General features: G+C 39.6%; 3 protein-coding genes across 3 annotated transcripts in view; 1 reads left to right on the top strand and 2 right to left on the bottom strand.

Moving 5' to 3' along the window:
* Positions 1-355: 355 nt before the first annotated feature.
* Positions 356-7,490, top strand: LOC137990825 (uncharacterized). Its single transcript, XM_068835937.1, has 4 exons — positions 356-588; positions 2,179-2,445; positions 3,564-3,761; positions 7,117-7,490. Exons 1-4 carry the CDS (start codon positions 516-518, stop codon positions 7,329-7,331), a joined length of 753 nt encoding a protein of 250 aa, XP_068692038.1. The 5' UTR covers positions 356-515; the 3' UTR covers positions 7,332-7,490.
* Positions 7,491-11,749: 4,259 nt separating this feature from the next.
* LOC137993183 (uncharacterized) lies at positions 11,750-17,293 on the bottom strand. The gene is made up of 6 exons (XM_068838883.1): positions 17,157-17,293; positions 15,378-15,512; positions 14,656-14,759; positions 13,753-13,865; positions 12,775-12,819; positions 11,750-12,010 (listed from the first exon to the last, which is right to left on the bottom strand). The coding sequence occupies exons 2-6, from the start codon at positions 15,467-15,469 to the stop codon at positions 11,903-11,905; spliced, it is 462 nt and encodes a 153-aa protein (XP_068694984.1). The 5' UTR covers positions 15,470-15,512; positions 17,157-17,293; the 3' UTR covers positions 11,750-11,902.
* A 4,980-nt stretch (positions 17,294-22,273) lies between these two features.
* LOC137993182 (flotillin-1-like) overlaps positions 22,274-24,381 on the bottom strand; it is a 20,580-nt gene continuing 18,472 nt past the window's right edge. The window contains exon 15 of the mRNA XM_068838882.1: positions 22,274-24,381. This exon is cut by the window's right edge and continues 69 nt beyond it. The gene's annotated coding sequence lies outside the window, so the exon portion shown is untranslated.

Below are 24,381 nucleotides of genomic sequence, written 5' to 3'. Positions count from 1 at the left end.
GAATTTTAACAGTAATTGTCCTGTAACCATTGAGTCGAGGTTAACTTGATGCGACAAAAGCGAACTTAAATAACGCAAGAAAGATAAAACTCAAAATGAACAAAGATCTTGTTCCAATGGAAACCGAAAAGATGTCAACCAAGGTACGACCGTCAGTTCTGGTTCAGCAAAAGTTTAAGGCCTGGCGTGAATTAAATGGCTTATACACCTGTATTTCTCGTAAGAGGTGTTATTCTGGCAACACAGAATAGTTAAATTAAGAGATGTAGGAGATAAACCTCTAGTAAAATTTCCTCCAATGAATAAACGGAGTCTTACACAGCTGCTACCGGGAGTAATAACAAATTCGGATCGACAAGTGCAGACTGACGCCAGAATAAATTTCTGCAATGAACAGATGCATCTGTTTTTTAATATATTTGTAAAGGAAAATTTTCTAGAAGCAGGCTGGCTGTCATTCTTGGCAACAACTTTAGGTAACAGTAGCGAGAGCTGTGGCAATCTTTTCCGAAGGAATGGGCCAGTTGTTGGTAAAATTTAAGGAGCTTCGCGATAAGCTGGAGTTATCAAAAGACAGGTCGAAACAGGGTAACTACACTCAGCTTTATTTACCGTTTTACAAGTTACAATATACGTTTTGAACCACAGTTTGAAGGGTAAATATCGACGAAGAATTTTCACGCAAGATCCTTATGGTTATGCATAGCTCACTACAAGTCAATAATTCATGTGTTGTACGGTCTTTCAAAGCACTGAAATTGAATATATTTTGAGCACGATGATTTAGTGCATGACAGCTTGAGGCACGAGCTTGTATTAATGTGAAGGTGCTCAGTATAGGATATTAAGAGAACGTTTCAACGTTTCCGGAAGCTTTACGGCATACTTCTTTTTCGTTTTTTACCCTAAATGCTACTTGTACATTGAAGATCAAAGAGCAGGAAAGTTCAAAAATTGTTTTTTCTTGCTTCATTTGTCGAAGAGCTAGCACATGTTCTCGGCTTGCAAAGAAAAATTCCAGAAATTTTTGTAAAACAGAAAGGCTTCTTCGTTGTAGAAAAGGCAATCATGATTCACCAGTACTGAAGGTTTCGGCGCCGGTCGATAAAAAAAATTTCCGTATGCAATATATTCAATATGTAACGCGGCTACTCGTCACAAAGTTTTATGTTCTGACGCTATAAATATTAATTAAAAACAGACGGTTCTTTGATCTTAGATCATAAGGAACCATAATTCGAGTTAAGATGAAAAACTAGCTTTATCGTTATAATTTCAGACTCAGGCTCCCGTTTTGTCTCGGTTAGCTTTTGAATCCAACAAGTTAAGCAAACATTCACAATAGCAAGGAAAATAAACCATTTTATCACAGCGAACAACTGACGGTAATTTGTGAATAATGATTCGAATCTAAGATACAAATCAAGAGTCCAATTTCAGAAAACAAATCCATTTATTACTCCTAGACAAATATTACAGATAGCAGAGGGGAAGGTTGGCACGAATCTCTGATTACTATTGATGAGTGCTTCATTGGTCTTCATTGCGTGCCTTATAGAGCCGGCTTCTTGCACTTTCTTGGGATTATTACCGGGTCATTCGATTTATTCGTTCTCTTGGCATGACTGTTGGTCGAAGTAATTGGATTCTCTTTATGTGACAATTTAAAAGTTTTCCATAACGTAATATAGCAAGTAGGTATTTAAATAAGGGTAGGACAACCTCGTGCCCAGGGTTTTTCTCCGCTTCCACCGCTCTACTCTGGAAGTTGGAAAACCCTGGGAACGAGGTTGGGGGTCGAACTATGAAAGGCAAGGAGGCTCAAGGCGTTGGCCGGGATATGTTATGTCCACGAAAGTTATTTTTAGACGAGCGGAAGTCTTTGTTCTAGCGGACGTCTGTCTTCTGAGACGTCCGCATGCAGTCTTGCCCCGCTCTCAGGTTCTTAGTGAAAAGAGAAAATGATGGCGCACGTGGAAGGCTGATGAATATATATTTTCTTTCAAACATCGGACCGAGGTTGGCCTGCATGCGGACGTCTCGGAAGGCTTCCGCTCGTCTAAAAATAACTTTCGTGGACATGACATATCCCAAGGGCTGGACCGGGAGCCTCCTTCTCTGCCCCCCCCCCCCCCTCATTTTCTCTTGTAAAAGGTTAATGCAAATCTTTATGCGCAGTTTCGTCTCAGAGAAACCCATCTGAACGAAAGTCGTTAAAAAGGCAAGACGAAAGTAAAGGCCAGAGCAGAGATTATGGTGCAACTGCAGAAATAGATCCACCGCTTAAAGCTGATGATTTGTCCAAGAAATTTGAAATGATGGAGCGCATTTTGGAAAATCAACGGAAATTTCTCGAAGACCACCATGTAAAGATTCAAGACATCGAAAATGTCATCCAAACAATTGTAGTGGATAAGAAGGAAAAAGAGAATCAACCCGACACTGGTAAGGAGCAAAAAAATTCATTCGATTGGAGGAGCTGGAAGAAATCAGAGTGGAATTCCTCTTTACAGAAGTTTACTTATTTTCCCCCTACTCTTTCTTATCCATAATACTCTTTGCCCAATCAACCAATATTAACTTTTTGGTGAGATTCGTATAGTGGGAAAGATAATCAGTCTTAACGGCATTTTCCGCCCTATTCAACTTCCATGTCCACACGGCTCTTTTCCGCCAAAAGTTGGGCCCAACTCTTGGCAGAGAAAAGCCCTGTGTACCGGATTGCGAGGTTATCGTTCACGATTCTCACACTTGACACCTCGGCGGCCATTTTTGTTCATGCTTAGGTTGAAAAGTTGGGCACTGGTAAAGTGACGGAAAGTCAGCGGCATTCTTGGAATGACCAAATTCATGCCATATTTTAAGTTTATGTCTGCGCAAGACGTCCTACTGGTTAAAGTTAGCCGGGATATCTTACCAACATCGTTGTTTTCAGCGCCAACAATGAATTTCGAAGCTAAGTGACATATGTTGGGGTGACAAGTCTTTGCTTGATTAATTAAACTCACAATAATGGTAAAGTAAAATGATCTTAGATTGGAATATGCCAGCCACTCCGTCTACATGAGGGTTAGCCGCTTGCCAGCCGTACGATGACCAGTTCAACCTCCGTAGGAGCCCATGAGCCACGGCATTTTTACAGACCGATTTATTTTTGGAGTATCTTTTCAGCAAAAAAAGGGAGCCGCTTTGGTTTATGACTTCACGTTAGTTTCTTGTGATTGGTCCTCGGGCTCCTGCGGGATTCTCATTCGCGGGAAATTCAATCTAAAAATAACTAGTCGGTCTGTAAAAACGCAGTTCCACAAATCAGTTTAAATAATAATAGTTTAACAATAATACTAATAATTTTAAATCTATCTATTATGATCACTATTAGAACGTATCTGATTTAAAAATCCTAATTAAAAGTTAAACTGAAAAGATGAGTCTTCAGTAAAATTTTTAATTTGTTAAAATCGCTTTCGATACTCACGTGGTAGGGGATACTATCCTTCAGCTATAGAGGACAAGTAAAGTTGATTTTATTTTATAATTACAAGAAAGATTGTCGTTCAATTCAGATGTTCACCAGGTTAAGCCAGAGTTGGTACTCGATCGTTGCGCTGGATCAACAAATGTGAGTGATGATGAGGTAAGGCCACGTGATCTGTATGAAATGCTCCAGAGCCATGAGCAGATCCTCGACAATCATACAGAACAACTGGAAGAGACGTGTACAAAGATTGAAACTATCAGAGAAATGTTGGATGACAGTAAAGGTATTTCATTTTATAATATAATTTAGATATCTGTAATATCTTTGATAATACAATATAGATGTTTTTGAGCTCTTTTATCTACTGTTTAACAAACGAGCAGGAGTGTTTTATCGGGTTTAAAATCACGAGGCGAAGCCGAGTGGTCTTAGACCCAATAAAACACTCCTGCCCGTTTATTGAACGGCTTCAAAAACATTCCGCAAAAAGCGAGTCCCTCTGGAGTCCACACAATGGTTCAAAATGAGAGGGGAAGATATTAGCATTTAAGAAAAATAAACCGGACCTCATTACTATTCTTGATATAAAGAATTTTAATGAGGACTGTGTTATCGGGTTTAAAGCTCATGCACGCTACGTTTCATCGAAGTTTTGATAGGCTGTTCGGCTCATGAATTATTGATGCATTTTTGAAGAAAGTACATAATGAGTGTGCTTGTCTCAATTGTTATTTTATTTTATTTTATTTTATTTTATTTTACTTGACTTCGTCCCAACAAATATGGGGCAGGGAGGCCACAACAGCATAACCAATTACTGTGGTCCCAAAAATAAATACTGAATTACAAAAATATTAAGCTAAATAGTTAAAAACAGCAAGTTATATCTTTAACAAGGGGTCGGGTCATATTACATTTAGGACAAACAGATTTCCATGTTTTAGGATTGTCCGGGTTGTTAATATTCAAGAGAGCATTTGTATAATATTCAATAAGTTTGTTTTTAAACGAAGCGAGTGAAAGAGAATTGTCTCTAATGTAGGTAGGTAGAGAATTCCAGATCCTGCTTGTACGTATAAAGAATGAACGCTGGTAAGTTAAAGTTCTACATCTCTTGGTAGTATAGATAGTAGCATTACTGGCATGGCATGATCTTGTTACTCTTGCAGACCTGCAAGGCATATCTATAACAGACATTGCAAATGTCGTTCCCTGCTTGCCCGTACCGCCTAGATTTGGCACTGGATTTATGAGGGACGCTCTCACGTAAAGAGCTGAAATTTTATGGAACTTACCAACGCAACAACTCCCAACATTATTGGCCAATATTGGGAGTTGTTGGCCCACAATGTTGCGTCCGTTTGCATGAAGCTTAAGGTTTATGAACATGGAACTTCCACAGCTAAAGCAAAACCCGTACTTGAAAATGATAATGAGTTGTGTTCACACCATTTTTCCGTTTTGGATTCTCACTTCACAGTCATAAACTGAAACATAAGAAACTAGACGCTCCTTGGGAGTAAACTGGGTTGCCTGTGGTACATGTTACACAAATTGGGTGGCATTGAAGGCGCAGAAACTGGGTTTTCCCAGGAGTAATGCTGGCTGGGCCAATCCGAAAATAACAAAAAAGAAAAAGGCCTAGGAATCCAATAGGTACTCCTGGTAACTCCTGAGGAAGAAGCAGGCCAGGGGATCGAGCTTGTCGAATGCGGCACTGATTTCTCATCCCCAGAGCTGCTCAGTCTGGAAACGAAACACTAGTTAGTTTTTTTCGTTTCCTCAGAAACGAAACGTATCTATTTTTACTTCAGGATAAACTATTTACACAGTGAGGTGTAGTGGCCAATCAACTAGAATTTTTAATAGCTGTTATTACAGTTGAGCCCACGTCCCAGGGGCTAATCACGCGATGAAGGAAAATCGAATGAAGAACAAATAAAATGCATTTTAACCAAACGGAGAAATAAAAATATTATTTTACATTATAACTGGAAAATTCTGGCCCTTTTTTAATCTCCGAAATGTCAATGATTCCTTCAATTTTGATTTGTGAGAGATGATCTCTTGCCTTCCAGATGATATAATTAAGTTATTTTTAAAGCAAAAAAACGAATTATTTGAGTACAACATGCAAGAAATGTAAAACCTAAGGGACTACAAAATTAGAAATTTATGTCACAGAAGCGGATATATATATTATTGGGCGTGTGAAAAACTAACAGCTGTGTTAACCGATGTCACAGCGTTTTGTGTTCCCCCGTGTTATCTGTTCCCCCGAACACTTGGCCCTTGTGCTGTGTGTTCCCCCTTCCTTCCCCATAAAAAAATTCAGTGCTACGTGTTCCCTTCAAGATGCCCCGACTTCAGAATACAACAAAACAAAAAAATATATATGAAAATAAAGGAAAGTAATCACTTCATAACGATAAATATGATAGCAGAATATGAATACAGAAAGTATCCTAAACATTCATAAAAGCTATCCTTTGCCCAAAAAACTTCTGTTTAGGCCTAATTAGGCCTTAGGTTAGCTTTTATGCATATCTAGGATACTTTCTGTATTGGTACAACAATGACCTGTAACAAAATACTGGCACTGACATGTTCTAAGGGTAGGCAAGGGGGAACACACAGCACTAGTGCCCAGTGTTCGGGGGAACACAAAACGCTGTGACACCGAAGTAACAACCCCAAATCTTCTGAGAAAAACGTAAATTCTGGATAGGAACTCATTATTTTTTCCCATTTCACGTGCTAAATATCTTCTCTCAATCTAATAGAATGTTGACCCGAAAGTCTCGTTTCCCTTGGCCTCCGCACACTCAACGGACACCGCTAAAAAGTGGGCTGAATTGTAATAACTAACATAATTCATTTCGAAACATAAAATCAAAATGATTTGAAGTTGCAAGTTTTCAAATGAGTATCGTAAAACCAAAACCAAAGTAATTACTTTGGCCAATCAAAAAGGACGGAGACGATCCAGTAAACCAATCAAAACTCGAAGTAATTACACGTAGCCGACACAAAGCGCGGGAAAATGTGCACGCGCGAGCCACAATTGGTTTTGGTTTCACTTCTGATTGGTTGAAAAAGTGGCGCGAGCACTTTGAACCAATAACTGAGTGAAGTAATGCAAAACAAAAGCAATTCGCTAATTACTTTCGACACACAATTGAAAACCACTCTAAAATAATAATTCATCTTCCAAATCGGCACCCTTAATCCTCACGGTATTAACGAACGCTTTTCATTTAACTATTTTTCACGTTGCCATGTTACCACCAATAGCGTAGCTCCTACTCTCGATCCTACTCTACTGTATAAACTACACGTAACCCATAATTCCTCGATTCGCTCTGACGAAGGGCTAACGCTCGAAACGTCAGCTTTTAGAATCTCTGTACGGTTGCCAATTTACATTATCAACTCCGTTGATAAAACTAAATTTTTGTAATTGCTCTCCAGTATGGCGCTTTTGTACCACGCGATCACCAGCTGCAAAAGGCCTTCCGTACGGATCTAGTTTCATGACTCGCCTTTCCTGAGAGTTTGAAAGCGCTTTAATAGCAATGTTACTACGAATAACCTTTTCGAATAATTCTCAACGCATTCTGCCGTTTTTTTTTTTGAAGGTTATCAAGGGAAATCGTTGAAGAAAAAACTTCAAGAATACGAAGGGATGCTGAGAAAACAATGTGAAAATTACGATAAACTGAAGAAAGAAATCGAGGATCAGCTTCAACTGCAGCAAAAGCTTCAAGACAACATGTTAGCTGGTTTTATTGTGGGGTTTGTGATTATGGTGATGATCAGTTTGATGCCAAGAACACTCCTCACACCAGGATGAGACTATTGACGCCGTTAAAAAACAAACATTGAAAGTAAAAACTTAGCATCAGTTCTTACTGAATGATATAAAAAACATTCTATTACTTGTACATAAAGGCGTTTAAATTGTAACGAAGAGTTTGAAAATGTTGTATACAAAACAAACTCTGCAGATTGAGCTCCGTTGTCTATTTTCTCACCCAATTACCAGAGTCGTTGTAATGACTGCGCCCTGACCCTTCTATTAGGGACCTTATGCAACAGGACGGGTGATGGGGGAGGACAGCAAACTATTCTTGCGTGACCCGCATGACAGCTAATTACGCAAGCATTTTTCGGGGTTTTATGACGTCGACCAGCTCTTCACATGGCGTCAAAAAATAAGGAAATCGATTCTAGTCCCCAACCATAAATTTATGTGAGGCGTGGTATTGTTTGAGAGGCGGGGAAGGTCGGGCCTCGGTTGTCCAGAACATGGATACACTGTTCGTTAGAGCGAGTTTCAATCGACTGTCGTAAAAAGCAAGAACCAAAGTAATTACTTTGGCAATCAAAAAGGACGGAGACAATTCAGTAAACCAATCAAAACTTAGTTACACGTAGCCGACACAAAGCGTGGGAAAATGTGCACGAGCGAGCCACGATTGGTTTTGGTTTCACTTCTGATAGACCTCATCGGCTAACTCAATGTGGTACACAATTCAAATCTCCCGGGACTAAGATTCTTTGTGTATTGTATTTGCATTATAATGTAACATTCATATTTAAATGATATGGAAATACCTGGAACAAAACGTTTTATTCCCAAAGGGTTTGAATTGGGTACAACATTGACTGAGTTAGCCTATTGGTTGAAAAAGTGGCGCGAGAACTTTGAGCCAATCACTGAGTGAAGTAATCATAAACCAAAGCAATTTGCTAATTACTTTCGACACTCAATTGAAAACCGCTCTAACTTGCACACTCTCAATTGGTTTTGATTGTCCTTATACGTTGAACAGCGATTTATCTTGAGGACAGCGCCGTTTACCTTTTGAACATCCAAGGCTAGGTTTACACATTATTTGTCAACAAATTCAGGGGAGCGATTCGCGAGTACACTGCCAGTGAACAAATTTTACGTCCCTCCTACAAAGGAAATTCTACTTTACGAAACTATCATGGTATTTTATGATATTTTATGAATGATATATCTTGATGGAGCCTTCATCTTATGTCAAGATATATAGTAAAACCATTTTCTACTTCCAAGTCATCGTTGGAAACAACGTCTCTTCACGATCTCTCTAGACTACGAGCAATCCCTCTTTCGCCGCTTAGTCAGTCGAAATGGCCTCTTCGAATACAGATTTCCCGCGTGCCTGTTCTCCTCGTCCTCAACAAAGTGGTGAAAGACAGACTGCTCGTAGTCTATGATCTCATCATCTCACTAAATTGCGAGAAAGCTACATCTCGACAATTTGAGTCCAAGTAGCACGGCAGGGCAATTGCCTCCTATAGCTCAGCGGCAGAGCATTGGAACTAGTAACTGGAAGATCGTAAAGCGCCCGCAAACGAGAAAACAATGATGGTGATATCTCAAACTCATGAGACGGTGGTAACACCTTTCAGCTACTGATGATGTATCAGCTGATCTTCTATCGCATAGTCGGAAACGACTGAAGCTGACCTGAAAAGTCATTTGTAATTTTTATGTAAACGGCTCACTGCTGCCACTACTCCATGACAATAATCCTGTTCTTTTGGCGGCAGTCGAATTCGTCATGGAAACATTTGATTGACGTCCACCTAACTTTTACTTACGAAATGTGAAAAATGTCGTTGAGCGGCGCGTGTGACTGATGACCGCTGTAATGCCCTATCACAGAACTACAGGAAACTCGTGGGGCCCATGTTCGCTCAAATGACCATATATGGAAATAAACAATCGACGTCCAAACAATAGCTAACAATGGTTTGTGCTCCATATGTGGGCGAGCAACGCACCGATATCGCGAGGTCACGGGTTCAAACCCCATTGAAGTCCTGAATTTCTCAGGCTTCCCTACGCAATTGCTAAAATTGCGTCCATAACTGCGACGATCATAGCTTTACTTGATACTCGAAAGTTTATTGCACTCAGCAAAAATTATTAAAAAGTGAACACTAGAGCTAAGAATTTCCTAAACAAGTTTCATAACACTAAAGTAAGTAGTTTCACAACTCCCTCAAATCATAGCAGACCATAGAGAGTTGAGATCAAGCGCCTCCTTAACTTTAGTGTCAAGGCCATTCCACATGACAGCACCTCTATAGCTAAACGCCCTCTTAGCAGCCTCGGTACGGGGCCGGGGCACAAAAGCACTGTCTCAGGAGCCCCCGCAAATTGTATGAATGGATTCGAAGGTTGGCTCAAATAAATTTTTTAAACCATCCGGATAAAGATTATTATTAAATTCTCAACCGTACCTCGAATAATGCAATTCTAGCTTTCTCATTGGTTCAATGGATCTCGGTTACCAGCCATTATACCTGCGTTTGACCTTCTATGGAAATGAATGCGCTAACGTCTCTCAGCAAAAAATATTTGGCGCCCGGAAGTCACGTCAATTTCCGGTCGTTTCTTAAACTTAAATAAAATTTAGCAAAACTGAGGTTGAGAATTTAATAAAACAATTATTCCATTCGCCCTTGTTGGATACGAGATTGGTAATAGCCAACTCGTGCTACGCGCCTCTGGCTATTTACCATCTCGTATCCAACGCGGGCTCATGGAATAATTGTTAATTCAATGATTTAAAAACACCTATTGTGAGCTGCTTCCAGCGTCTTTGCTCAAGGTTGTGCCACCCTAGGTCCTGAATTATTGCTGCAGATTTTGTGTTAATCACTAAAGGTTACAATTCTCCTGGCCCTATTTTGCAATCTCTGGAGTCTGTCACACTGGATTTTACCCATGCAACCCCAAACCTCAGAGCAATATCTACATAGGGAAGGACTTAAGCCTATTACACTCGCCACAAGGAATGGTGAGGCACAAGGGAGCGGGTACGTTTCAATGCCTGCAGATACTTTTTTACAGATGACATGTCTGGCATTGCCATCCCAATGCCTCACCAACTTCAATTCCCAGATATCTTTAATGTAGTCGCCCGCATCAACTGCTGATTAGTTACTTTAATACCTAGGTCCTCATTTAAATGCCTAAGTCTATAGTGACTTCCAATAATCATATATTTTGTCTTTTTGACATTTAATGTGAGCTTATTGGATTGTAGCCATTTTGGACCTCGTTAATATCTTCGTTTAACTTTTCTTCAAGAGTAGCACGGTTATCGGCGGAGAACGTAAGGGACATATCATCAGCATACATCAGTACAGATGACGATAGCCTGCATTCTTGAGGGTCATTTATACAACCAACAGGAGTCCAAGTACAGACCCTTATGGGACCCCGCAACTGAGAGGAAGGTAGTCCGACGGAGTTCTGACATTGGCATATGTACATCATACCTATATAACTACGTATGTAGGTATGATTTGAACCACTTAGGTGCAAGCAGAGCAGCAACTTCCTTAATAGTATGCTGTGGTCAACCGTATCAAAGGCTTTCTTTAGATCCAAAAACAGAACCCCATTAATTAGGCCGTTATCAGTATTTAGGTACCAATTGTTAGTAGCTTCAAGCAGGGCAGTCAAGGTAGAATTCATTGGTCTAAAACCATGCTGCGAATCTGCCAGCAAATTGTTGCTATTTACGTATTCACAAAGTTGATTAAAAATGACCTTCTTGATTATTTTACTAACAATTATTGGTAGGATGGATATGGGCCTGTGGATGTTAGGTTCAGACTTGATGTGACAGTCCTCCTTATATAAGGGCAATACTTTGAAAAATTTCCATTTGTCTGGAAAATATCCACTTGTAATGGATAAATGTACTACATGCGTGAGAGTAGGTATGATTTATACTGGGCCAGCTTCTTTCAAAAGTGTTACAGAAATGCCATCCAATCCCCTATACAATTGTAGGGAACTAAATAAATGTTGCACATTAACACAGTAAGGCCCGTTTCAAACGTCGAACTTTACATGTGCCAAATCTAATGCAAATGACCAAAAAATTTATTGTTTTCGCTCATTTGCATTAGATTCGGCACATATAAAGTTCGACGTTTGAAACGGGATTAAGTCTCCCTCAGCGCGTGTGACTGATAACCGCTGTAAAACAAGTAGGAGATGGTTTGTCTCTTGAGACAAAGATGTTTGCTGCTGGACGAACAAAGTTGTTAATGAGAAATTCCTTGCCTTCTCTCACCAAGATGTCGGCGATACCGTAACGTGAAATCTCCCTATAATCTGAGAGTTTCATCTCAAAATTAGCTTCAATGTCCATCCAAGGCAGAGATGGGAGGTTGCAAAATGGCGAACTAAAGTCAATTAAGATATAAAGAATGCATAGTAACATATTATTTAATTTGAGGTCCTCTCCAGAAATACATAAATAAAATTTAGTAATATTGATTAATAATCCCTTTGTACTTTCCATCAATATTTCTGGGCGTTTCCAAGTTTCGTGACCGTCTGTCTGACAACGCATTGAACAGATCCTAAGATGCTTGCTTTGATCCGCGACAGGCATCCCACTCTGTTTTGCATTTAATCTTCATACAATCATGAGCAGGCTTAAGATGGACATCAAAATCCTTGTAAGATGCCTATAATGATTGATCACAACGGTTACTGACTACGTTTTCCCACCACCACAAAAGTCTACAACTAATCAAAATCTGGTTCGTTGCTGAGCAACACGTTCTCGCCCATGAATTCGCGATTATCCTGAATTGTTAATTAAATTTGTGTTGTGAATTTGAATTCACTATTATCGTGAATTTTGGACACTGTCCCAGGACTTGTGGTAGCAGAGAAAACAAGGAAATAAAACCTATCCGTGGATTGGATTTGAACCCGGAGTTTCTACTCCATAGGAACCGCTTCTTTCCCAACGATCGTACAGTCAATGATTTGTGGCAAATCTCTCCAGATTTTTGATCGCTACCTCGCCGAGAAAAGCTTCGCAGAGGAGAATGCTCGTGACGTTTCTTTACCACTGGAGATCAAGACAGCATCTTTCTAAAAAATATATTTAAGTCTACCATAGTATATCGCTGCTGAAGACTAATTAGGCCTAAGCTAGATATTAAAAGAATTTAGGCCTAAGCTTTGATTTTAAAATGTTTAGCTTTGTCGTGAAGTTTGGAAACCGACCTTTTGTAGTGTTTAATTAATGTTGTTTGTTGGCGAGTGACACCCTCAACCTTTAGAAACGGATGGGGGGACGAAAAGAGCTCCTCTCCCCACCCTCTTCTCAATTTCTTTTCACGAAGGCTTGGTTTGGGGACTGGTCGCTTGTCAAAGCGATCTCCTTGGGTAGCTACTACTTGAAATTACAGGGACAAGACAAGGATCAAAGTATTGTTACCTTTAAGTCGCACACGTCCGTGGCATCACAATCAAACTGAATGTTCTGTTGAGCCGGGAAATTAAAGTGCAATGTGAAGTTAAACACAAGAATATGCGCTTCAGTCTCTACTTTGAAAAGTAGCTTTTATTTAAATATTAATTAAAGAGAAAATAATAGGCCATTTAAAGCGAATGAAACTGCTTTTTAAAAAAAGACTTCGCACACAAGCTTTCTCTCAAGATAATGTTACTTTGCAATCACGTCTGCTTGACAATTTTTCCCTAAAAGGCTGGAAATAATGAATTTTGGAATCGCTTATTTTCACTTTTCAAATTTCCTTGTTAAGGTTGCCCCTAAATTGCCATTGCACAACTTTATCTTTGTGTCACAAGAATAGGAAACCTCACAACCATGAAGATGGCAGCAACTGGGAACTTCAAATCTTAAATTCATTTATTTCCGACACAAATAATTTCTTTGAAAAAAAAAACATTCAAAGTACTTTGATTGCAAACATTAGAAATGGTTACGCTACTGTTTAAAATTACTTTTGTCGTAAGTGAAGGTTCTCTTTAAAAAGAGAAGGCGTGAATTGAAAATAGTGTCTAAATTTGCAGTTAGACTGGTTTTACAAGAGAGGGTAAAGTCAGCTTACAGGCCTATTGGCCCATCAGGCCGGAGCTTATCTCTGATTTGTGTAGCATGAAGCAACTAGGAGTATTTGTACTCCCCTCTGAATGGGATGCTAGTCCAACGCAGGGTTACCCCCAGCATTTCACTGGTACCCATTTATACACCTGGGTGGAGAGAGGCACCGAGGAAGTAAAGTGTCTTCCCCAAGAACACAACACAAATTATGTCCCGGCCAGGTCCCGAACCCAGACCATTCGCTCCGAAGTCGAGCACACTGACCATGAGGCCACCGTGCCTCCCACACAAGAGAGGATCAAGTAAAAGTATTGAAATCTCAGTTTCATACTAACAACAATAACTTACCTCGTTACAACCTTCTCCCTCAATCCACTTGGCCGTGGCCCACTTACATATACACCAGGTGGGATTATCAGCTGGGCATCGAAACTTGCCATCATTTTGATCTCCATAGTCGCCTGGATGAGGAACAATAACATTATTATTGCAAGTAAGAAACATAACTGTGACAGGACATTGGTACCGACACGACGATTAAAGGTCTTAAAGAGCAGGCCTAAAAGAAAGTTAAAATCCCCATTTCCCAAATTGTGCAAGCAAACTTCAGTAGCCACTTGTTCAAAGGGTTTCTCCACTTGCCTGGGTTTATTTAATTAAAAAATTATGTAATGTTTTTGTCTCTCTCTTTATATCTTTTGATGTAAAGAGTTTTTAACAGTTGCTTGCCAAGTGTTTAGAGAAAATCGCTGAGCAAGCATAAAATGTACTCAGCCCTGAAGAGTCCAACCATTCAGTGATGTAATCATTATAAAGGAAGCTTTTTTTCTCCTTAGTTGTTTTCCTGCCACTTTCATAAATATATTTTTCTTACAGACTCTCATTAGTTCAGTTCCAATCAATGGTTTCATTTTTCACTTCTGTCGGTCAATGTAGCACAACAGATTAAGGGGTCGCACAACACTTGGAGTTGTGATCGGCTGATTGCAATCCGAGATTAATTCATTAGTTTCTGTTTCGAATGGCCTGCCAAATGTCCCTGCAAATATCATTGGCAACAGTGAAATAAACATCGGAGTCTGTATATTTATTATTTAAGGGTGCAGTAAGACAGAGAGTATTGGTCCAGCCAGAGAGGATACTGGCCTCAATCCAGAACTAAACAGCCGTCCTCATCCATTGACTGGATCTTAAAGTTGGTTCTCTGATAGAGTGCTGATACTTGGTTGTAAACAGTACAAGTTCGCTTACTCTGTGATCCACACCATGAGCGTTGTCCAGTAAATTTCCAAAATGAAGTATGTTGAACGCCAATCTTGGCACAAACTCTGTGTGTTGGATCATGATTGCAACGCCTACAAAAGTGATAATGAGGTCATTAATTCATGATTGAACATCCTGTATAAAAAACCTGCCAAGGATAATTTGTGCTCTGGAAAACTGTAACAGAAAGACTACAAAATCGTCCAAGCAATAAAAATGAAAAAAATTAAGCAATGGAATCCTTATTTAGTCCAATATTAGCCACCAGTAGGCTCCATTTCTGGGATGAGCTCTCTCAAAAGTAACCAGTTTAAAGGTATTTTGGGCCTCGTTCTCCGCTTTATCATTGTAATTATATTTCTCTTTCCCCTTTCCTTTCAAAATCCTCTTCCAAACTCTTTCTCTTGATCTCTTTAAGATTTTTTTCAGTCAATGAAATTGGTCAGCACCTTGTTCCCATAAATGTCATAATCTTAAAATCATCATTATTACAATATTACACGCCTGCCAGCTCATCACATATGATGATCATTGATGTTATCTTTATCATCATCATCATCATCATCATCATCACCATCACTTAGCAGTAACGCAGCAGGACATCACCATCAAGGCTGCCATCTAACTAGGTAACACTAATCATGATCACAGTTGTTGTTATCACACGTAGCATCACTATTCTTAAATATACCAATCTGAACAAAACTGACCTGTCTCCCCTGGTATCTCCAGAACATGGTTTTAAAGGGCAAGCATCTTGAGGCAGTAGAACAAATACTGATAGCAACAAGTAACCCCACATCTTTCCAATGCTTTGCTTAAACACTGAATCACTTTATTGGCCACTAAAGATGGAGAACAACACTATATTACCTCAGCCAGATGACGTTACTCATGCATCTCTAGTACGAGATTACTAATATTTGACTTTTGATGTCATAAAATAATGGTTCACTTGTCTGAGAAACAATGGAACTGTTACCCCTGGATGCTCATAAACAGGTACACATTCTCATCACAGGTACATTCAACAGGGGGTAGTAATTCCAAGCAAGATAAGCAAATAATGTCTGGGTTATTTACCATGACAATATATTAGGCTTTGATAACAATTCAAAGAACTTGGCCTCGATTCAGAATTCTCTATAAGCCATTGCTTCCACCATGAATCTAGGAGTAGAAGAGCTGACACAGTAGTAACAGCACTGGCCTTCCATTACAGTTCCAGGGCTCAATACCACATGGGGAATGAATTTGTTGGTTTTCTGCTCTACTCGAAGAAGTTTTTTTGTAAACAAAGCCAACATTTTACTTATAATCTGCTTTATTTTTCATTGAAAGATATATATGAAATACATCATATATTGTACTGCGGGTATGAAATCAAATGAAACCATGTTATCTCGCAGTGATGAGCGCAAATTTCTATTGCGTCGAGAAGCCTGAAATTTTTTTTTTTTTCCAGGCTTCTCGACGCAATAGAAATTTGCGCTCATCACTGCGAGATAACATGGTTTCATTTGATTATTTTTCATTGATTTGATATTATTTCATTTACAGTTTCCCTGCTTGCAGATGTCTCTTTTCTTTTGCATTCACTGGGCTGACGAGTATAGGAAAAGAGACCTCTAGCTCTGCCATGGGTCAATTTTAACTCAGTGTTTCAAGCAATAATTATTGCACCAACAGCATTCACTTAATGACCAAATCCTCACATGAGGATTCATAACAACATCAAAATTACTGTAAAGGAATTTGCAGGAAACAGCAGGCTCAAGTCACAGTCAGCAAACATATCATAGGGGATCATGGGGTATGCGGTTTGAAGAGTTTGGACCCACGGCAGAGCTCTGTTTTTCCGTACAACGCAAAAAGAAAAGAGACCTCTACTAACAGAGAAATTTACAGTTGTCCTCATAAGAAGAGCAAAAGATTGAGACTTGATGAAATGGATTGCAGTGTCTTTTGGTACTAATTAATTTATGCCTCCTTTGTTTGATTACATAACGAAACTAACTTCATAGGACAAAACAAATTCGTTCTTGCCAGTGAATATTATTACGATCTTATTCGCAATCTTCAAAAGGGCATTATCCTTCTAACACAAAGTTCTGTCGTTTCACGGTCGACTACGTTGATTCTGTGTGAATGGTTCAACCGTATATACGGTGTATTATGTAACACTAAAGTATTTCACGTTCCGAGCTACGCTTGGAGCTAGCAAGTTCGATTTTCATCGATGTGCTTGGATTGGCCTTGCAAAAACTGAAATCTCCTGTACGGAAATGCAGTTAGTGGGCAAGATACATAAGCTTACATAATGCTTTCTTTGTCTCATCTAGTCACAAGAATCTCGGACAAATTTAAGTACGTTGCAATAAAATAGGAATAAAAAAGACTCTTTTTTCCCCTTTTTGTGATTATAACCGAGGAGAAATAATACTTTATCTCATCTCATCATCTTAACTTAAGAGCCAGATAAAACTTACCTAACTTATAATTGTCACCAGAGAGCCGTTGGACACCAATGAAGACCTGGCCCTCCCTCTTGGCTCTTAGTCACTAAAGACTAGGTACTAGTATTGGTTACCATGGCAACAAAAGTGCCATCTTAACATAAAACGCAAAACGAAGGAAACGAAGGTTTAAAAAACCAAAATAGTGGAAGACAAAAAAAAAAACACAAACCCAAAGGATGCGAGAGAGCGTGACGTCACATGTAGGGAGCTTAAGCACGCGCGTTTTTGAGACGCAGACGGCAACCGGAAGAGAACATTTCTCGTGCCAGGACGGTGGTGTCTCCCGAATTTTTATACTAATCATCTCTAATGGAGAAACGATACTTAGCAATGTGCATGTGGTTGTGGAGAGACAAGTTAAAAGGGAAAACAGCTCACTTCCGGTTGCCGTCCGCGTCTCAAAAACGCCCGTGCTTAAGATTCCCAAATTATTTGCGTTTTTGAGACGCGGACGGCAACCGGAAGAGAACATTTCGCCCGCCAGGACAGTGGTGTCTCCCAGATTTTTATTATAAAATTATCTAATGGAGAAAAGATACTTGGAAATGTAAGTGTGGTTGTGTGAAGACAAGTTAAAAAGGAAAACAACTCACCTCAACTCAAACACGCGCATGCTTAAGCTCCGTATTAGAAACTTTAAGCACGCGGGTTTTTGTATGCTTGTATGTATGCTTTTTTCCAGCACTTGGCTAAGTAGCCTGACTTCTGGCTATTATACACAATTGTGGTCTCATTCACACAGAAGCCCTTCAAGCTAATCCTGCCAAGCCGACCACATGCTGGAAAGGTCAGAACAGAACACCGGGAACACTGTCCCCTACTCTTTTCGAATAGTGTGTGGGATCTTTAACGTCCCACAGAGTTAATGATAAAGGACTGTGAGACGGGACCTCCGGGCTTATCGTCCTTATCCGAGAAGACTTGAAAGTCTAACCATTTTCTGATGTAGTTACAAAGGCAGCACTTTCTCCTCAGTTATTTAAAGACTGGCCTTGAGTGTTCCCGCGTGACAGTCCGGTGCTCAACCAACTGAACCACCGGTGCGCGGTCCGGTTGCCGTCCGCGTCTGAAAAACGCGCGTGCTTAAGCTCCCTAATTTTGAGACAGTTGTAACGGCCGATTCAACTGATCGAAGAAAATGTTCCATAAAAACTTCAAATCGCGATGTTTCTTTTCGAAAATTCTTTTTATGGACAGCCAGATACATAAAGTTCAATGATCCACTATTTTCTGCGTTGTCCTGACTGATTTGATGGATTTTTGGGACGCTTCGATTTCCCCTTCAGATCCGACGCGTCGTCACCTACAATATAAATAGACAAGGCGTTCAGCTTCCAAGACCGCTCATGGCCGAGGGCCTCCAGAATTTAGCCGAGTTTCTCGCAGTTTCAAAGGTCGCTCGCCTCCCCACCTTGGGCACGTAAAACGTTGATAATTTTTCTTGCATCGTGCCATAAAATCATTGCATTTACACGGCTGTGCAACTTCAAAATCCTGCTCGATTTTCAAGCTTCGCTCAGGTTTTTTCAATCGTTATATGATCGGGACAATCGGGACAGGACTGACGAGCCATCAATGGAATCTGATCAAATCAAATTAAAGAATCAAAAACTCAGATTTTCCCCAAGGGAGACAAAATTATTAATCTGTGCTTTTTGATTGGTTAATTTGATTTTGATCAATTTTCAATGATTCATGACTCCTGTCCCGATCATATGGCTATGGGTTGTCTGCCTGTGAAGCATTTTCGATCCCGGAGGCCGCGATTCTTTCGGTCCGCGCGAATCACGGACTTCCGGCTCGTCTGCGCAATCTCAGAAATTTGAAACAATTTATATAATAGTAGCTGTCAACGGTTATCAAAATAGACCCCCACGGAGACTGCGCGTATTTCGGAACTGGCCAGAGGTCGTTATTCTCGGTGAGAAACTAACCGAAAGAATCGCGGCCTCTGGGGCCATGGGGACTAGAATGCCTGTGGAGCGAGTTTCAATCGCTATTAATCAAGTGTCGTAAAACCACAACCAAAGTAATTACTCTTGCCAATAAAAAGGACGGAGGCAATTCAGTAAACCAATCAAGACTCGAAGTAATTACACGCAGTAGACACAAAGCGCGGGAAAATGTGCACGCGCTAGCCACGATTGGTTTGGGTTTCACTTTTGATTGGTTGAAAAAGTGGCGCGAGAACTTTGAACCAATCAGTGAAGTATAATGCAAAACCAAAGCAAGTCGCTAATTACTTTCGACAGTCAATTGAAAACGGCTCTATGTTCGCTTTGTTCTTTGTTTTATGGACGTTAATTATTCCTGATCCGGTATAACATGAAAGACAATAGCCTGTTCCAGGCTCCCAGATAGTGGGGAGAGCTTTGCGAAAAAAGAGTGGAGGTTTGGGTCGAGGTGAGGCGGTAAAAGAGGTGTATTATGGCATTTGTGCAAGTGGAGAATAGGGAATTTTTAGATATCTCCTGTTGCCGTGGTAAAATGTTACGTCACATTAATAAACCTACCGCGCACCGGTGGCTCAGTTGGTTGAGCACCGTGCTGTTACGCGGGAGGTCGTGAGTTCAACTCCGGCCGGACCAACACTCAGGGTCTTTAAATAACTGAGGAGAGAGTGCTGCCTTTGTAATTACATCTGCAAATGGTTAGACTCTCTAGTCTTCTCGGATAAGGACGATAAGCCGGAGGTCCCGTCTCACAACCCTTCAATGTTCATAATCCTGTGGGACGTAAAAGAACCCGCACACTTGTCGTAAAGAGTAGGGCATGTAGTTCCCGGTGTTGTGGTCTGTCTTCTGTGGTGTATCATGGTTGGGAGGGTAAATGCTCGGAGATATTAGCTACACCAAGCTACTCTAAAAATCCGAGGGTAAATAAAGATATATGATATGATGATGATATTATGGGACAATGATTGGTGTTTCGTATACATGCATGGCATTGCATGTATTTAGGTGAAACAATGTTTTATGTCACGAACAAACTTTGATGTCAAGCATCTCTGCCACTCCACTCGAACTCAGTGTCGTCAGTGACGACATGTTTTTCTGGGAGGACTTAGTGCCGATATCACAGCGGATTTGGACCCCCCTGAAAATAAGTATTCTTTTGATTAGTATATGTAATCTCATAGGCCCGAGGGCGATTAATGGATTAATTTCACGCGTAGTTCCTTTGTACAGCCCTCGGGATACTGATTATCTCGGAGATAATGGAAAACTTGGTTGTATAATTTGATCTCAGCCATCTCGGTCGAACAGTTATAAACGGAATGATTACTATACTCACTCTTGCGAGGGACACTTTAAATACTTTTTAGTGTAAGCGAAGTTTATTGGTCAAAATTAAACTGTCCATTCTATTGTACATGTGTTATAGCAATTGTTCTATTTATGAAAGCGCAGAATTTCTTTCCCATCTCTTTCTCACCACAAAGTAAGTCTGTTAGAATAAATATCGAGAACGGTTCTTTTAAAGCGCTGACCATTTCAAATACCAATTGAAAGCAAAAGAACTTTCAATAAACCATGCTGTCAAGACGAGAGTTAAAATTTGCATCTACTTTACGAAATGCCGCAATGTGTGCTTTTAAGACAACTTTTACTGAAACTCAATTCCAGCTTCGCTTTTTCTCCTTGTTGAAAATTAATAGAAGAACTCATGACTTGACAAGTTTGGTTATAAAAAAGGAAAAATATTCTGAAGCCTTGAAATCAAGTAAACTTCTATAAACGCGTCTTACAACCAAGACGTGTTTCTTCAAAAAAAGGCACCTCCTTTGTGCAAGCCCCGCCCATTCAAACTATCAAATGGAAGAAAAAGCAACGCTTTACGAGAAAGCCTCAACACGTGCTTTCAACAACTTTAACTGAAGCTTAATTCTGACTTTACTTTTTTTTTTCCTCATTAAAAAAGATAACACGACAATTCTATGAATTCCAAGTGCATTATTTAAGCTTCTGTCAGAAAGGAGTTAAAATTTGCATCTATGTACTTTTATACGAAATGCCGCCGTGAAAATTAACTGATCTAAGTCTTTTCCTCAAGTTTACCCGATCCAAAATCTACCCGGTAACTCTGTATCTATAAACACTTAAATAAATAAGCTGTAATATGGGTGTCCCCCGGGGGTCCAAATCTAGAGGGGTCTAAGCCCCCCCCCCCCCCCCCTTCTCCTCACAAATCCCCCATCTTGGGAGGGCCTCAGTTATCATCCGTTTCGCCTTAATAACCTTGGGTACCCTACCTCTGCACTCGGAGTGGAAGAGGCCATTGACAATTTATTCCCTCAGAAGTGTCGACATAATGGCCCCGTACAAAAAAAATATATATATCGAGCAAAGTAAATCATCATGAAGAACCTGATTTGTAAGCAACTGCAGTAGCTTAACGGCTTGTTCTCGGGCGATTCTTCTATTTTGTTGACCCGGTGTCCTAGCGAATTTTTTCCTTTTAAAATTTGCTTGTGTTCCCTTGTTCCCTAGGTTAAATTAACCAGACATTTTGTGCGAGCCTATTTGATCCCTTAAATTACTTTCAAACTGGTTAACAGCATTTTTTAATCTTAAAATGGTTTTTGTTATATTCTCTAAGATATTTTCAGTTTTCATTGGCCAGTTCAAATGACCCATATAACATCCCTCCCCAATCCCACTACATGATAATTATCTTCTGAAGGGAGCTGCTAAAGTCATCTTGGTGGGGTAACCCAGTCGGCATCCTCTGGATAATTTTGCGATTTTCTTCTCAAGGGTGTTGCACAAAATGCTTCTTTTTGCTGAAGGAAAGTCGAAAATTCGAAAAAAAAAAACCAAACAAACAAACTTAACTTGAAAATAATTATGTTGAACTAAACAAAGCCCCTTTTTTACTTTATATAGGATTTTTTTGATAGGATTATCGTCCTTGAATGATCATAACAGCAATTTCTGCTGATTCTTTCCCAGTTACAGCTTGTTTATCAGTTAGCTGTTATATAAGTTGCATTTTTCACAATTTGCTTAACCTCCACCATTTAACACCTTGTTAGGCCTCGAGGTGTTAAATTTATCTTTCAATCACACCAATAATATGCTAAACCACTCTTTAACAGCATCAGTTTATTTCTCTATGGTGACCCTAATTCAACATTTGTTTGTAAGTTCTACTACTACTAGCTTGCACAGGGCAGCCTCTTGAAACAGGCACAAATTAGCCCTTAGATACATAATGGCATCAAGCACTGCAAGTATTTCAAATATCAATTGAAAGCAAAAGAACTTTCAATAAACCATGCTGTCAAGACAAGAGTTAAAATTTGCATCTACTATACGAAATGCCGCAGTGTGTGCTTTTAAGACAACTTTTACTGAAACTCAATTCTAACTTCGCTTTTTCCCAGTTACAGCTTGTTTATTAGTTAGCTGTTATATAAGTTGCATTTTTCACAATTTGCTTAACCTCCACCATTTAACACCTTGTTAGGCCTCGAGCTGTAAAAGTTATCTTTCAATCACACCAACTATCTTTGTGACATTTCACAGTGGAACATTACCTCTATTGAATTGCCTTGAATTAACGTTGCTTTAATTTTAATTGAACTAGTATCAGGAATATTACTGTTGTCACATTATGCAACCATGTAATTAAATGATTATAATTTGTGTAAAATGTGGATTCAAGCTAAAGCAGAACACAATGAACTAAAAAGATGGCCACCGATACTCACAGCTACAAACAAGGCTTGTGTAAAGTAAAGTGGTGCATTTACATAGCGCCCTTATCACACGTCTCAAAGGCACTTTACAATGATCAATTTACCCCCAGCGGACTGGAAGCATATACAGGCGCAAATTGCAGCCGCTTCTAAGCAGTCCATGCATGCTGGTACTCATTTTACCGACCTTGGAAGGATGGAAAGCTGAGCGAACTTTAGCGGGAAAGAAGGTCGCCAAATATTCCAGTCTCGGCAGAACCGGGAATGGAACCCGGGACCTTAGGGTTGGAAGGCAGAGATCTTACCACTGCGCCAACCCCTCCGCTCTAAAACTGGGGTTATATGGCATAAAGGTCCCATAACTCTAGGAAAGTATAATAATTATTATTATCATAACAAGACGGGAGTTACAGTAAGAAGCTTTTCTTGGAACAGTTTGCACCCAAACAAAAAAGTAGAACATTTAAGTATCTAATGAAATGGCTTAGTTTTTCACACTGAAAGAAAGAAACATGTGGCATGTGAATCAGGATTGTTTTTCCCTGTTAAACCGTTTCTTCAATATTAATTATTAATATTCTTCAAATTTGCTTTTCCTAAGCACTGATAATTTGCAGTTTCATTATTATTTTCCAGCCACTGTGTTAGGACAGATTTCAACCGCCCCCAAGGCTTCAGGGCTATGATTTTTGCAGTAGCCCTGTTCCCTGGATATCTTCTCCTATTTTACAAGAGCTACATTATTGCAACTTGCAGAAAGATCTTGCCTTTCACTGCTTTTACAGCTTGTCTACTCGCTTCTCAACATAATAAGTGCTAGTACCCTGGAAAAAACAACTGGCAAAAACAAGTAACTCTGTTTGCTCAGATTTCTGTACAAAAATACCAGTTGATATCTAATCTGCACGCTGAAAAGACAAAAGGTTTTGGCTAATCCATGGTGTAAGAACCTGTTATACAATGAACATGTACACAAAGTTGGTGCCAAAAAGAGGAAAGAAGAGGTGGCAAAGTAAACTATACAAAAAACGTTAGGAAAATCAGGATAGCAAGATAAAGCCATCTTTGCTACAAGTATTTTCAACATTATTACTTAAATTTGTAACGATCACTAGGTGCTTATTAATCTCCACAGCTTCTTGCCCCCAAAAAGCCACAAAAGAAAATTTAATGCCATTCCATAGTCAGCCAACCATGTTTCACTTTATTGCTTATTCTTTTCCCCCCGATATTTTTTGCCACAAAAACCTGTCTGAAAACCATCTGTGGCTAAACTTTGACACAAAGCTATAATTTCAAAACTGGGTGGGGTTAGCTTTAAATAAACAACAATTTATTCTATGGAAGGACAAAATAAAGATATGAAGCATTTTTATCGAACTATGTAATTAAAAAAGGCTCAAAAGAAAGCATGGATATTTTATGAGTGAATAATATTTATCAAAGCGTATATTATATCGTTGTACAAGGTTACTTAAATTTATTGCAAAGAAA

Source organism: Montipora foliosa, chromosome 2 (assembly GCF_036669935.1).
Source record: "Montipora foliosa isolate CH-2021 chromosome 2, ASM3666993v2, whole genome shotgun sequence".
Taxonomy (NCBI): domain Eukaryota; kingdom Metazoa; phylum Cnidaria; class Anthozoa; order Scleractinia; family Acroporidae; genus Montipora; species Montipora foliosa.
The sequence above is the reverse complement of the archived record's forward strand: the minus strand, read 5'-3'. Positions and strand labels throughout refer to the sequence as shown.